The 15,363-nt window shown below is 46.5% G+C and overlaps 1 protein-coding gene across 9 annotated transcripts in view; it reads left to right on the forward strand.

Moving 5' to 3' along the window:
• SLC8A3 (solute carrier family 8 member A3) overlaps window positions 1-8,784 on the forward strand; it is a 139,448-nt gene extending 130,664 nt beyond the window's left edge. For 6 of the 9 annotated variants that reach the window (XM_036999475.2, XM_036999676.2, XM_036999423.2 and 3 more), the window contains 4 exons: window positions 1,511-1,635; window positions 2,200-2,299; window positions 3,946-4,221; window positions 6,682-8,784. In XM_036999475.2, coding sequence (XP_036855370.1) covers window positions 1,511-1,635; window positions 2,200-2,299; window positions 3,946-4,221; window positions 6,682-7,058 — 878 coding nt within the window. In that variant the 3' untranslated portion in view covers window positions 7,059-8,784. The remainder of the gene's footprint in view (window positions 1-1,510; window positions 1,636-2,199; window positions 2,300-3,945; window positions 4,222-6,681) is intronic. The other 3 variants (XM_073242206.1, XM_036999605.2, XM_036999835.2) reach the window with 1 other exon arrangement.
• The last annotated feature ends 6,579 nt before the right edge of the window (window positions 8,785-15,363 follow it).

The raw sequence follows: 15,363 nt of genomic DNA on the forward strand, positions 1-15,363 counted from the left end.
CCTTCCTAATTAACTAATAAGAGACTTGGAATCGATGGATTAATGATTTCAGGCTACTAGGGGGTATCTGCTTACTTAGAAATATGCAGATGGACATTGATCCTCGAGAAATAACTGTTTCTGAAAGCAGTCATCAATGCTAGAAGGAGGACAGTACCACGGACAGCTCCCAAACATTTTTGGGATTGCCTTGTTTGCTCCCAAGTTCTGAATAAAATAGCCACCTCAGGAATCCTCTGCATACTCTTACCGTCTTCATTCAGGAAAACCAGAAAATCCTTACATAAAACAGACTCATTGCTTGGTAACTTCCACCTTTGGCTTACAGTCTTCCCAGTGAATCCCTTTCCTTTCAACCTCAAGAGCTTAAGTCTCATACCTCCCCATGCTTCACCAGTTCCCAGGATAGAGGGAAAAGAAGACCTTCTTGGCCTCCAACCCATTTTGTTCTTGAGATTATCCAAGGAAGAGAGGATTCCCCTAGGAGATTTCACTATGTGGAATGAAAGCAATTAAGGAGCCAAATAAAAGAATTAATTGCATGTAAGAACATGGACTTGAATGGAAAGATATTTAAATGAACTCTGAAAGAAATAGGCTGCCAAGAACAATTTTATAATCAGAGGAGAATAAAAAGATTCGATCTCTATTTCACTCTAATCCAGAAAACATGTCTTCATGGTGAAATGGTCTTAAAATGGACTCATCAGTTGATGTGGAAAAAATTTCTAACTCGTTCAACATGAGAAGGGACCACTGGAACATGAGTGAAGTTGCTGAGGGACACAGGGGGATGCCTCACAAGAAAATAAAGGAAGAGCTTTCTTCTGTTTTGTTTTTGAACAAGCATTAGTGTTTTAGAAGAAATGTGCCTGATTCCTATGGAAATCCTGGGGATCTTTCATTGTGAAACCATGAAGTGTTTTAGGAAACCTTCCAAGTTTCTCACTGTGAGGATAACATTCACTTGCATGAAAAATAGATATTCCTGGAAACATCCTTCCTTTCTCCTCTACAGAGGGGATGGATGGTCCCAACAGTGTTGGAAACAGATGTTAATGTGAACCAGTAGACATTCCCTTTGGATTAAAATGTGTTTATGACCCCCAAGAACTCTTACATGAAGTAGTTAAACAAACAGGCCCAACAGTTCAAAATTATTAAAGGTCAGGAGATTTATTTGGCCTTTGTTCCCAACTCTCCAATATCTCACCAAATGACTTGGGAACCTCAGCTGGTCTGTTCCCAGAAGGTCTTTGAGTCAGGTTGCCTTTCCAAGTATAAACTGGAAAGAGGAATGCTTACCCCAGGCCTGCAAGGACCATAGTCTGATGGTCATAAAATGTTCAGCACTTTTTGGAAAGTGGCTCTAAAAAAAATACACAAAATCCCCATTCTCAAGAGCCTTTTGTTTTGTGCCCACTGCCCATTCCTATTACTCTGAGCTTTAGACTTCTAGGGGATAGCAAATGTGCTAAATTAAAGTTAGTCTGATTTTGTTTTGTTGCAGAGGTGACAGACAGGAAGCTGACTGTGGAGGAAGAGGAAGCCAAGAGGATAGCAGAAATGGGAAAGCCAGTATTGGGTGAACACCCCAAACTAGAGGTCATCATTGAAGAGTCCTATGAGTTCAAGGTCAGGCCATAAGTGAGATCTAATTGAATAATAGAGTGATGGGGTGGGAAATAGAAGACCTAGAGTTGTGTTTCAATGTCACCACTAAATATGTGACATTGAAACTGAACAAATCACTTACCCACCCTAGTCTCGGTTTCCCCAATTGTAACATGGAATGAGTAGTGCTGGCCATTCATATCCTAGGAATACTGTGAGGAAACATAACATAGCATATGGAATGACTGGGCTATAAAGCCCTTATGTATCATCACTATTGTTTAGCTGTATTTTTACGGCAAAGATAGTAAATTTCACTACTCCAGAGCATGGTTTATTGACACCATCACCATTATTCTCTATTGTATTACTCTAAACATCCAATGTCAGCAGTTGCAACCAAAGAAAAGAAAAATAGAAGGATTTTCCCAGAAGATATCACCCGAGGCCATTCATGCATAACTTTCAGAACTCACGCAGAGACCCCAGGAATGCAGGGCATCTCTCATTCCCTCAAATCACCAGGCTCCTCAATGGTTCTCAGCATTCTAACCTCATGATTCCAAGTTTTCATCTTCCTGACAGAGTACGGTGGACAAACTGATCAAGAAGACAAACCTGGCCTTGGTTGTGGGGACCCATTCATGGAGGGACCAGTTCATGGAGGCCATCACTGTCAGTGCAGGTAAGAGGGCCTCAGGTGGGCACAGGCCTTGCTGGGAGAAGCAGGCAAGACTGGAAAGGGAAGACCACACAATTTCTGTGTCCAGTCTTCCCAGCTCTAGTCCTAGGTGTTTGCCTATTTTACTGGGTTACTTTGGAAAAGAATCAGGGGGTAACTAAAAGAGCATGGCTATCTCTGCTTTCAAATCCTGGTGCTGCTGTGTGAACTGGGACAAGTAATTCTCTCTGTGCCTTCATTTCCTCATCCAAAAAGGGAACTGTAGCTACTTCTCTCAGCAAAGCAAGTAGAAAGGTACCAAACATGAACTCAATATAGTCTGGTTTCTGTCATTCTTTCTTCTCATTAATGTGGTCCTCTTTTAAATCAGAATGTGGGGCTATTCTGATTTAGAGGTGTGGGAGTCTGGAGTTTACAAAATCTTTGCATTGACTCCCTGGCAAACCTCTGCCCTGGATGATTGTGAACCTCCCCTTCAGCATTTGTCGACAGGTTCCCTCAGTAGTGACACAGCTCATGTGCCAGAGGCCTACAGACGTGTTTCCAAGGGGATGGGACGGGTCTCACCACCACACCCTGTACTGCTTCTCAGCACCACCGAGGCCTGTTTGCACTGCCAAGCACTACTGGCCTTGTCTCTTTTCATGAGACTTTGCTGTCATAGCAACCCACAGGGTCACATCCCTGAGGCCCCTGAGCCAGAGCAAAAGTCCAGCCAGGCAGCTGTTGCCCCACTTTCCCATCGCCTGCTTCAGATACTTCCTGTTGTCATCCCTCTGATGACCCCACTTTGCTCCTAAAGACACAGTAAGCAGAATGTAGGCCACATAATCTAAACCCACCCCCCCCCTTTTTCAAATAAAGGACTGAGGTTCAGAAACAAGAAGGGATTTACCCCAGCTTCCAGGTTCTCCTCACGGCAAGCTGCAGTTGGAGCCCAAGTGTCCTGACTCCGGTTCTTTCAAAACACAGCTTCCTCTAGTGTGTCAAGACATTACAGAGGTTGCCCTTGAAAGATGCCAGAGGGCCTCATCACATCCTCTCCTCCCAGACTGCCAAATGAGCACCTCTGCCCAATTTTCTGGCAAGGGCAAACGGGGCCCATCCCTGCTCAGTCCCAGGGGCTCTTTGGAGGATGGCACTGGCTCTCTGGTCTGCCGCATGATGTGGAATGACAGCCACCCCTCTGGGGACAGATAATGGCCACAGCCACGAGGTTACTGCAGCAGTCATGTCAGGAAAATGGGAGAGAAGCTCCACCGGTGCCCAATGAAGAATGGGCACACCACTGACTTAGCTTTTCTTCACCTAGGCAACCACGCGCCACCTGCTCTGACCTTCTCTTCTGCCCTCTGCTGCCTCATCCCTTTTGAGTTCTTCTACCCTAGCTCTTCATCTCTTTCTCTCTTCTTTCCTTATTTCCCTGTCCTCACTCCCCTACTCTCCCAATTCAAGTTGACCAGTGGGACACACCATCACGGTTCCCCTTTCCCAGCTGTCCTCTGGTGCTGGCCTGGACCAGCTGCCCAGGAGAGGGCTGGAGTCTCCTTCCAGTGGATGATGCTCATGAGGTATGCTGGCTTAGACTTTCTCATAAATGGGGATCTGACCTTGCTGCCCTTTTCTGGGCCTATTTATCTTGTCTCCAGCAGGGGACGAGGATGAGGATGAGTCAGGCGAGGAGAGGCTGCCTTCCTGCCTTGACTATGTGATGCACTTTCTGACGGTCTTCTGGAAGGTGCTGTTTGCCTGTGTGCCCCCCACAGAGTACTGCCGTGGCTGGGCCTGCTTCGTCGTCTCCATTCTGATCATTGGCATGCTCACGGCCGTCATCGGGGACCTGGCCTCCCACTTCGGCTGCACCATTGGCCTCAAGGACTCTGTCACAGCTGTTGTTTTTGTGGCATTTGGCACCTCTGTGCCAGGTGAGTATGAGGTTGCATGGGTTTGCAAAGAGGCTATTACCAGGTTCAAGTGCCCCCCACACTTTTCTTCATTATCTTCCTTACCATCTCAGATCTGAGCTTAACAGAGCCTCTGCCCCTAAGGTGGAGAAAGCCAATCAAAGGGACTAATAATAGCACTAATGATAGCTAACGTTTCTTGAGCCATTTGGATGTGTCAGACACTATGTATGCTAAGCAATTTAGATGTTTTATGCCTGTAATGCTCACCAAAACCCTATTTAATAAGAACAGTTATTATCCATCCCCACTTGACAGATGAGGAAACTGAGGCCCACAGAGGGTAAGTTGACTGCCCGAGTAAGTGGTCCGATTTCTTAACCTCCACATTTTACAAACAGGCCACAAGCTATGCAATTGCAGGAACACAGACATTGTTCTCCTTCCATTTCTCTCTGGCAGTCTGAGAGGCTAGAGATTGCCTGCTTATGCCCCAGTAGAAATGCTCACAAGCTTTCTTGGCCTCTGCTTTAGAAGGACACCTACAAGCACAAAGTGCCTCCCAACAGGATGGGAGAAGGAAGCTTAGTGAGCTCTTGTCTTTTCGTATGATAAATTACATATTCCTTTTTTTTTTTCTTATGAACTCCTAAAAACAAACAGGGACAGGCATTAATTTATTCATTCATTCAACAAATATTCACTGAGCCTGATACGGTCTTGGGCTGGTTACTGGGGCTAGAGTGGGAGGCAGGACAGACATGCTTCCCTATCAACATGGAGTTTATAATCTAGTGATGGAGACTTCCCCCAACTACTGTAATTAAAATCATCTCAATAAGTTTCATGAATAAAAAGTACAAATGCTGCGCAACTACAAAACGGGGGGCCTGAGCTAGGCTGGGTCAGGGGTGGCTTCCAAGAGAGGTTGTATGTAAGCTGGGCTAGAGTGACAAGTAGCAGTTAGCAGGCAGGAGGGGCTGCATTAGCTCAGGTTCCTCGCTTAGTTCAGTTGGAGTCTCCAGGGTGTCTGAACCCTGAACTCCTGCCAGGGACCTGGCCTTCCCACTGTTGCAGGAAGAGAGAGCATTTTCCTATAAGAGGATGAGGCTGAATCTCATCAAACAGGACTCTGTGGACTGGATCCAGGGAAACCCTTCCTGGACCAGGAACACAAGTCCTTCTGGCAAGTATCTGAATCTATATCACACTCTAGGAAAAACTCTTCCCCAAAACCCAGCATGAATGGTGGGATTATTTGCATACTAGTGATGCAAGATGTTAGGCTATCATGGAAATGTGCTGGGTGGTAGGAAAATAGATGGATGGTTCAGTGAAAGCTTTGTGGAGGAGATGCCCTGTGATCTCTGTTCTCTAGACCTCAAGGGGCTGGAACTATCAAAGGGAAAGGAGCAGATATGGAGAAGAGAAACAGACATAGGGAGCAATTGCAGAGGATCAGAGGCAAAAATCAAGGTCATAGGTAAGAAAAGGGAAGAGATTTTTCCATAGGAAATCTGAGAAAATTGGCAACAAGGAAGCAAGCCAGGACAAGCAAGGCAGGGAGAGAGCTTGGGGCACCTCCAAGTCCTTGCAAATGGTCCGGGGAGCAGCTGGCAGATTAGGGGCTTGAAGGTTACGCTATGATCCACTCAGCTGACTTTGTGACTTTGAAACTCTTTGGATGTAAAGTGATGGTATGCAAAGGGTCCTTACATGAGGGTTTTAGGGGCAAATCTTTGGCTAACTTCCCATGAGACCCTGGGCAGATTCCTTGAGCCTTATTTTCCTTACCTATGAAATAAAAGGGTGCCTAGATGTCCCTGACAATCCTTCCAGTGCCTATGATCCATGCCAACATCTAAAGTCAAACAGCCTGCATGGCCCTGTGCTCCATATACTAACTGCAAAGGTAGAGCCCAGTGTTCCTTGAGCCCACAGCTTACCTTAGGAGCCCTGACTGTGGTTCCCCAGTGAGTGCTCTGTCTCTGTGACTCCAGCACCGGGCACAATGCTGAGCTGGGGAGCATTGTGCAATAATTGTCCATGCTACCTGAGTGAATGCCCTCTCACCTGAGTGAATGCCCCATGTGACAGGTACAATCAGGCATCTACTTTAAGCAGCTTCCCATAATGTCAAGGTTCCCTGGGGAGATATTATGGGATAGCAAACTCCCCTTACTGAAGAAATAGTCAGGAGGGAATAACAAACACACTTGGTAAATATCAGGACCAGTAAAGCCCTTAGGAATCTTTCAGACTCCAGAACAGCAGAAGGGGAGCAGGAAGCCCCAGAGAAGAGAGGTGACTTGTCCAAGGCCACACAGCTGTTGCTGGCTGAGCTGGGGGTAGCTGCTAAGCACCTGCCTCTCATTCCTGGGCTCAGCCTGCCGGCCTGAGCTTCCTTTCAGACATATTCAAAAGTAGGCCCTCCACGTCTAGGCCTCTGTCCAGCTCTCATCTGTCTCTGCACTTTTCCAGACACATTTGCCAGCAAGGCTGCTGCCATCCAGGACGTGTACGCAGACGCCTCCATTGGCAACGTCACGGGCAGCAACGCTGTCAACGTCTTCCTGGGCATTGGCTTGGCCTGGTCCGTGGCCGCCATCTACTGGGCCCTGCAGGGACAGGAGTTCCACGTGTCCGCCGGCACCCTGGCTTTCTCCGTCACCCTCTTCACCATCTTCGCATTCGTCTGCATCAGCGTGCTCTTGTACCGCCGGCGGCCGCACCTGGGCGGGGAGCTCGGGGGCCCTCGTGGCTGCAAGCTTGCCACCACGTGGCTCTTTGTGAGCCTGTGGCTCCTCTACATACTCTTCGCCACGCTGGAGGCCTATTGCTACATCAAGGGGTTCTGAGCATCAGAACACAGCCTCCGCGGGGCAGGCTTAGGACTTCTCCTAAGAGAAGGGCCCTTCCCCAGCAGGGACCGTTCCAGGGTGAGCAGCCCTGGAGAGGCAGCACCAGGATCCAAGCCCCGGGAACCTCACCTGCCCAGGCCCTGGCAGTGAGCTGAAGGGGCAGCGTCTCACCCAGTCACACGGAATGGAGGAGCACCCACTTTACAGGTCTTTAATTCAATGCAAACCAACAGCAGCACCAAATCAACCTCCACCCCACCTTCCCGCCCATGTCCTTGGCCACGTTCTCTTCCACCTCCGAGTATTCCTCTGCTTCTCCTCCCCTTGGAGGCAGGGTGTCTCTTGTCTGTCAGATGTGGTCCATCACTGTCCTCTCTCTCAGCTGGGGAGGCGTGAACATGGCTCACACCCACGGGGCCGGTTTGGGGTTCTCTTCTCATCGTAATCATAATTGTGGTGGCTTCTGTTTCTCCCTCTGGTTCTGGTCATTGCTTGTCTTCTTTTCTTTCTGAAGTCAGTGACAAAGGTGCTGTGAAAGATCTTAAGGTCTGAGCCGACAGACAGGCATGAATTTTCAGGCACACGCTCTCCCACTTTCCCTGGGTACCAGCTACCTCTCAGCTCCACTGAGGACTTGTCCCCGTGTCTTTTTTTTTCTTTTCTCAAATCTTGAGAGGATTGCTGGCGTTTGGGTGTAAGTAAGCTTGCACACCCATGCAGAGCGATAAAGCATGGGGGCTGTGGCTGGAGCAGGAGGAGCTGTATATGCTTATGTTTAAAACAAAAAGTTCTTGTCCTCTTCCCTGTCCAAGCCTTTCAGATTCTGTCCATCTCACATGTCAATGTCTGTATGTTTTTCCTTCTGTGGGAAGACCCACCAAGTGGGAGATACGAGACAAAAATAGGAGTGGTATGTGATGCCCAAGGGCTGCTGGGGAAACAAGAGGGTCGATTCTTTCTTGGGGAGCTTTTGCTTCATATCTGAGGCAGGAGAGAAGAGATGCCCACCTGGTGAGCTCTCCAAGAGGAAAGATTATATTTAAAATGCCAGTGCTTCTGAGGAATGTTGGCTTCACTACCCCTCACTCTCTGATGCACCCCACTAAGAAGTCTGACTATGTTTCTTGAGGTAATACCAAAATGGAGAAGTTTGGAAGAAAACAAGGGGCCCGTTCTCCTCTCCTGGACCCTCAGGTCACATTTGAAAGCATTTTCACAATATAGGAGCTGGAATTCCTCATCTCTCCCACATTCCTGCTTGTTTTTAAACCTCACGAAGCTCTTTTTCCAGCCTGTGGGCTATTTCTTGCCCCAGTAAGAGGAATCTTAATTGTTATAATCCCACGGAGCCTGGTTTATAGAGAAATTGCTGTGGCCTACAGACCTTTTCCCAACAAATTTTGGAAGGACCTGGCTTTAAAACACACACACACACACACACACACACACACACACACACACACACACACAAACACACATATGAAAATCACCACAAAACTGCCCACAGATCTTTAGGCTTTTCTGCATTGACATAAATACATTTTCTAAGGGGAAAAAAAAGAAATAAAAAAAAAATACCTGTTTAATTTTAAACACATTTTTTAAGAAAAAAAAATAACTAAAAAAGAAACAGTGCTCATGTCATAAGCTATGTTGATAGTTGCCAGTGGAAATGTTGGGTTGGTTTAAAAAAAAATAAAAGCTATACTTATATCTCTCTAAATACAGCTTGCTTCTCACCATGTTTCTTCAGGAAAAGGTCCAGGGGGCCACCTTTAGTTTCTTCTGGAGCAGATGTGGTTGAAGTGAAGGTGTTGTCTCTTATTTGTATCTCCTATTTGCTTCTGTCCCCTCCTCAGATGCCAGTGTGCCAAACCCAGTATTTTTAAGGTAAAAAAATACTTCAGGGAAAGGCCACCTGTTAAATGTGGACCTTAAGACACTGAGGACATAAGCAAGAGAGCCGTGAATGTAAAGGGAAAGAGCTTTTAGTAGAAAGGTAAGGCGGACGGTCATCCGGCCAGGCAGGCCATGTCCTGCGTTTATTACCAACAGGCATAGTCATCCATGTGTTTACTCATCATACACTCAGCGAGGCTATTTTGAACACCCTCTATGCATTGAGCTACATTCTGGTGATACAACAAACAGTAAGATCTAGTTCCTGATCTCAAGAAACTCACAGTCCAGAGGGGAAGGTAAAACATCTTTTAAGGAAAGCTCTTTTGGTTGCAAGGAATAGAAATCCACTGAATTAGTTTAAGAAAAGGAGGAGGGCGATCTGCAAAGGCCTGGTGGAGACCTTCGGTGGAACCCAAGGCAGGAGGCACGGCAGGCGGCGAGAGGATCCTGAAGGCCCCAGGAGCCCAGGCTGCTGCCCCCTCAAACCTCAGGGTCTCCCCAGTCCTCACTTCCCTCTCCCTTAGAGCCCGGCCCCTTCCTGTGCCTCCCAGGGTGACTCCTGGGCTTTGCCTGTCCTACACATGGCCCAGCACAGCCACCAGTCTCAACTGCATCATGACCTCCTAGCTCCGCTCCCACAATGAACTGCACATCCCTCTTTTTCTCGATTGCAAATTCTCAATGGAGAGAATGTGGCCAACCCCCAGCCCCAAGGGCCAGCCGCCAAGGGAGTCCTTGTGGAAGGCTGTGTCATAGTGGCTGGGTGTTTGTTGACTGGCTGGTTTGTGTCAGGTGTCCACTCCTGGGCTGAACAACAGGTAAGGAGAAGGGGGGTGGCAACATTATACATCCTACAGCCCTTTCATAAAGCTACGTGATGGTAAGGAGCCTACGAAGCAAATGGACCACCAAGTTGCCAATAAAAATAACAGTTCTGTGCCATGAGTGCTTTAAGAATGGCATCAGCAGAGTACCATGGGAACCCCTACCTCAGCCTGGAAGAACTGGGGATGACTTCATGGAGGATGTAGCATTTAAATATGATCTTGAAGGAAAAACAAGGAGATTTCCTTGGTGAGGGGAAGGGGTATTAAGGACAGAGAGAATGAAACAGTATGCTCAAAGGCGCAGGAAATGACAGAGTTGTGGAATAACACTAGTGGGCACAGCTAGAGTATAGAGCTCAAGGGGACACAGGACAGCACCAAAAAAGCAGGCAAGGAGAAACGTTTGGCTGAAAAGCTCATTCAGTGTTTTTCTTCAGCCATTATGTCGAAAATTAAAAATCCTCTTTAGCCAATTAAATGATAGATGCAAAATCGTAAGTCCATTCGTACCCATCTCTCCCCATTTTTGAGTCATTTCTGGGTCATCCAGATGTCAGGCTTTGCCAAGAGAGAAGCTGGGATGAGCCACAGAGGAGTGAGCAGGAGGGCTGAGGAGAAGAGTCTGGGAATCTGAAGACCTGGGTATTAGTCTGGATGCCACTGCTAATTAGTTCTGTGGACGGGCACCGCGCCATCATGTCTCTGCATCTGTTTCCGGAACTACAAATGAGTTTAATAGATGGCCTCAGAAACCCATTACTTCCAGCTTTAACTCTGGGATTCTGGAACACTTACACAGAAGTGGTGTGTGTGACCAAACTTCCGTCAACCTTATCTGACCACCCAGCACAGCTGTCCTTTTGCAGCTCCTTGGCCCTGTGGCGTGTGGATTAGTCAGTGTGAAAAAGCCCTCACCAGTCACTGTGCAGGTTCACTTCCAGCACTTTCTACTGACTGAGCCACAGCATTCCTAGCCCCTTGACTCATTTGTTAGAGTAATGTTAGCTTCTGTAATAAATAAACCCCAATGTTTCAGTGACTTAGCAAAACTTAGCAAAACGAAAAGTGTCTTTCGCATGCAGTAACCCAGTGAGGATGTTTCTCGTCAGCAGATGGCTTTCTTCCACACGATTCCGGAACTTGGTTTCCTTCCATTTTGCGGTTGTGCCACTCTTTGGGGCCTCGGAGTCCTCTTCCTCCAGTGGGAGGTAGGAAGAAAATGAAAGAAGGTGCACACACTTCTAACTGCTGTGGCTCTGAAGGGATACTTTCGCTCATATTCCACTAGTAAAAGTAGAATCACTCGCTTTCTGGGACCAGGTAACTCCCCATCATTAATTGTAATTAGACTTCTCAGTCCACCTTTACTTGGGAATCACTTTAACTCACCCAAATGCAGAAGGGATTGGGAAATATCATCCTGGCTGGGAAGCCACTTACTTCCCAGTGAACATTTTTGGAATAGGATGAATATTTTTGGAATATGTGCCTCAGCTGCAACCTGTCTGTGACTAAAGATAGATATTTTAAGTATAAGTGGCCAAGTGCAATCTGATCTATCTATGTGGAGTTTTATGATTTACAAAAAGCCCTTCATATACATACGTGTGTTTGAGTGGGATAAAAACCACAAAAATCAGATACTCTTCTCATTTTATCTATGAAGTTCCTAGAGGTTAAATGATTGCCCAGGAGTACACAGTCAGAGGCAGGACACAACACAAATCTTCTGATCCCAAATTTAAGCTCTTCCCATAATATCATGGCCTCCCCGTGACAAACACCAGAACAAAGAATGAGGCTCCCAGGAGGCTGATGTAGCCAGTGAGGGTGCCCCTGGAGGTAGCCGGGGCCCGGCAGGGAAGGCAGGAGCATCCAGCTAGCAAGTGACCCTTTGGTCCTCCTTCAGACCCATTTCCTCCCCTTTGTCTCATCCTTACTGAGCGAAGAGCTGCATCTAGGGGAGGCTGAATGCGTGGATGTTCCAGTAAGAGCCAAACTGGTGGAAATTTCCAAAAGGGGAATTTCACTGTGATAAAGTGATTTGGATTGAGGAGTCTAATTACTCACAATTAATGATGAGGAGTTACCTGGTCCCAGGAAAGAAGTGATTCAAAAGACGTCCTCTTGAGAAGGACATCCACAAAAGATTCCTGGAAAACTGCCCTTGTAGGTATATCATGTGACATTTATGACATTTTTCAGAAGAGAAGAGGGGAATCAAACTGTATAAGAAATTAGATTACCCTTTACTCATAAACTCAAAGGGAATTCATTGTTCTTTCTTAAAAATCTGGAAGGGAGGTAACCCAAGGTAAACTTTTCTGATGTCTCAAAGTTCTTTGGTTCCATTTTCTACTCTTAGTCCTTTCTGCTGTATCTCAGTTTCTCCCCAAATTTTACATTGGTGGAAACACAATAAGAGCTGGTGGTCACTCTGTGGTTCCCCAGTTACCTTTAGGATAACTGCATATGCTGTAAATGGGATTGCTCCCACATTGCACGATAACTCTTCGCCTTTCTGCTATGATCAGTGCCTCTGGCTGGGTCCTTGTTCCACGAATTTCTCTTTCCATGACTGTGGGGCAGATGCTAAAATCTAGTGGCCAGCAGGCTTGGTGTGTTTAATACATGAAGTATTTTATTTTTAAATGGAATGATTGTTAATATTTTTAAGCTAAAACATTTTGTGTAAAAACCTGGATTTTAGCTTCTCTGGCCATACTAGTGGGCATTCCCACATGGCAAGGATCCAGTGGATTTGATAAGCACTGCCCCCCATGTAGATAGGGTTTATGCTCTCATTTTTTACCCAGTCCACCTCTCTCATTCACATGGCCCACCTGGTCCCTGTAGCACTTTGTGCATGTGATATCTATTACAAGGTCAAGGTTTGAGGTATTGCATTTGGCTTTGCATGGGTTGGTGCTATCCTCCAGCATTCTGTGGGGTTTGAATCCCAGTTCTACCATTTTCACCTATGTGGAATTTTAAACAAGTGACTTTAATTTCCCTGAGACTGAGTTTCTGCAGTCTAAGTTTTACAGACATTAAATGAAGCATTTTTCAAGGCAATCGCCACAGTGCCAGGTACCTAGCATGTACCCTGGAAATGTTCCTTTTGTCTCATCTATGGGAAAATAGCTTACAATTTGTGCCATCTGAGTCTGAAATGGTTGAGGGCACTGAAAGTGTCCCCTAGGAGGCAGATGGGTGGCCTCAGGCAACCACATCCAATATGCCATCCCTCTATACATTGGGCCAGGCAGGCTACATGAAGGTGGAGAAAAGCTCTCCACAGTCTTGCTTCTGTGGCAAGAGCAGGCCTCTAGCTCCTGCACCTGCAAAGGGTTCAGAGGTTAAGGCTTGGAGAGATGGCACCAGGACCCCCAAGCCAGGCACACCCCTTGGCACAGTGGAGAAGTGAGGCAGATATGTTTAGTATCAAAGAGTGACATGGAAGGGGCAAAGGCCGTACAGTCTTCCATGCTAATAAGTAAGGCAGGTCTTGGTGGCCAGAAATACCTGTAGGCTTACAGAAGGAGGTGAAGCCTTGGAAGATGCTAAGTAGTCTGTTCAAGGTCATGCCACACTTAAGTGGTAGAGCTAGACTTAACACCTAGGTCTACCAGATTCCAGGGTAACAGCTCATTATCTTCATATGCACCTGCTAGGTATGTAAGGTAAGCATTATTTATGTCATAATATTGCTGGAAAATGTGAGAAGCATAAGTAGTATGACCTGTTCTGATTTTCCAAGGAGTTTTGTGATTGTAGCACTGAAATTCCTGTGTCCCAGGAAACCCCTCAATCCTGGAAAACTGGGATGGTTGGTCACCCTGAAATATTATGGCCATCTTACACAGGGTGTAATATCACTACTACCAACAAGTGGTATTCTCTATACATGCACACTCCCATGTCATACTGTCTTTTACCAGCCATTCCATGTCCTGATCTTCACCTGAAGAAGGACCCAAATCTTCATTCCCACAAAATCTGAATTCTTGGTGTGTTGCTCCAGTTTTTCATTGACTAGTACTTTCAGGTAAGAAAGTTTGAAAAGGCACCCCCAATGAATCCCCACATTCCACACATAGTCCTTCTTATTCTCCTTGTAGTAACCCAATTTCCCCCAAGTAGTTAGCATAATCATGCCACCCAGTTCAGTGAGCTCTTCCTGCACCTGTGGTTTATTGGCATCAAGTGCCTGGAAACCAGGGGACAGGCTCAGCTTCTAAGGCATCAGAACCATAACTGCGTTCCCTGGTGGAAGCATTTTTCCCTTGGGCATTAGGCCCTCCAAACCTACTGATCTCAAGGGACAAAAAGCAAATTTCTTTAAGAGGTTTATTAGGCATAGTAATAATCACCCCACCTTCACCCCTTGGTCTCCAGACCTATGGATCTTGTCAGGGGCCATAAGCACTGTATACTGGTCCCCAATTTAAAGCATACACTGCATTCACTATGATAGAATCCCAACCTCACAAAGTGTTAGCTCTTAGCTGGTGCTATAACTGAGCCTGCATCAGGTCATTCCAATATTATGTCAAGGCAGTTGCCTTTGAGTATGGGAAATGTGCTAAGATTAGTGCCTCTGATCAGTGTTAGCAATGTTATGAAAGATGCCGTTGCAATGGATAAGGCATCCTGCAGTCCATGAATGGTGATGTTAGCAGAAGCACTATGGACAAATCCACACCCAGAATTTGTGTCCATCCCCTATGAAGACTAATTGCTACCTCCCCCATGATGGGAATGATGGAATGGAATCAACCTAATACCAGGTAACTAGCTTATCTTACCTGGAGGTAGTATCCTACAAGGGGTTCATCAGTTGCATCTGCTATCAGCAGGTTGTGCCCCCATATGCAGCAGGACCTGATGAGCCCCAGTGAGGGAACCCATGGAACTGACCTCAAGCACAGCCTCCATCCCTGTTGCCAAGACCATCTAATACATGGGTCCATTGAGCAAGCATCGGATTGGCTAGAGAACAAGGCTATTGAAGATTTACATTATGAGTCAGCTAGTCCATCTGATTATTGGGAGTAAGCACAATGCCATCATCTACCATGAACTACCAATTTGCCCTCATCAAGGAAGTTATCCTTGGGCTCAATCCAAACCCAGAGTCCCATCTTAAGAGTTTGTTTCCTGGGGCCACTTCCAGCATCAGTCCTGTGTCAGTCAGAATCCCAGTAGAAGCAAATGGCACATTTAAAGGTATTAACAGTGTTGGATATCCAGTGCTAATAGCAGTCGAGCTGTTGGCCCAAGTTGCTGGGGTGGGGTGGTTTTTAAAACTGAGAAGGAAAGAGAATCATGTAGATAAGGATCTTAGAGAGGAACAATTTCAGGTGGAAATGCAACTAGCCTCAAGCCACTTCACAGGAAGAATCAGGAGAATAAATGCCCTGTCCTCTCTTCTTTCCTACTGCCCACCTTACCCTACAATTTCCTGATGGACTCTTGGTTATACAGAGGGCACAGGAGTTCCACTGATGCACTTCCTACAAGCCAGCCTCCTGGAAGAGCAGACAGTGAGTGGAGAAGGGAGGAAAATGAAT

This window comes from Manis javanica, chromosome 8, assembly GCF_040802235.1.
Source record: "Manis javanica isolate MJ-LG chromosome 8, MJ_LKY, whole genome shotgun sequence".
Taxonomy (NCBI): Eukaryota; Metazoa; Chordata; class Mammalia; order Pholidota; family Manidae; genus Manis; species Manis javanica.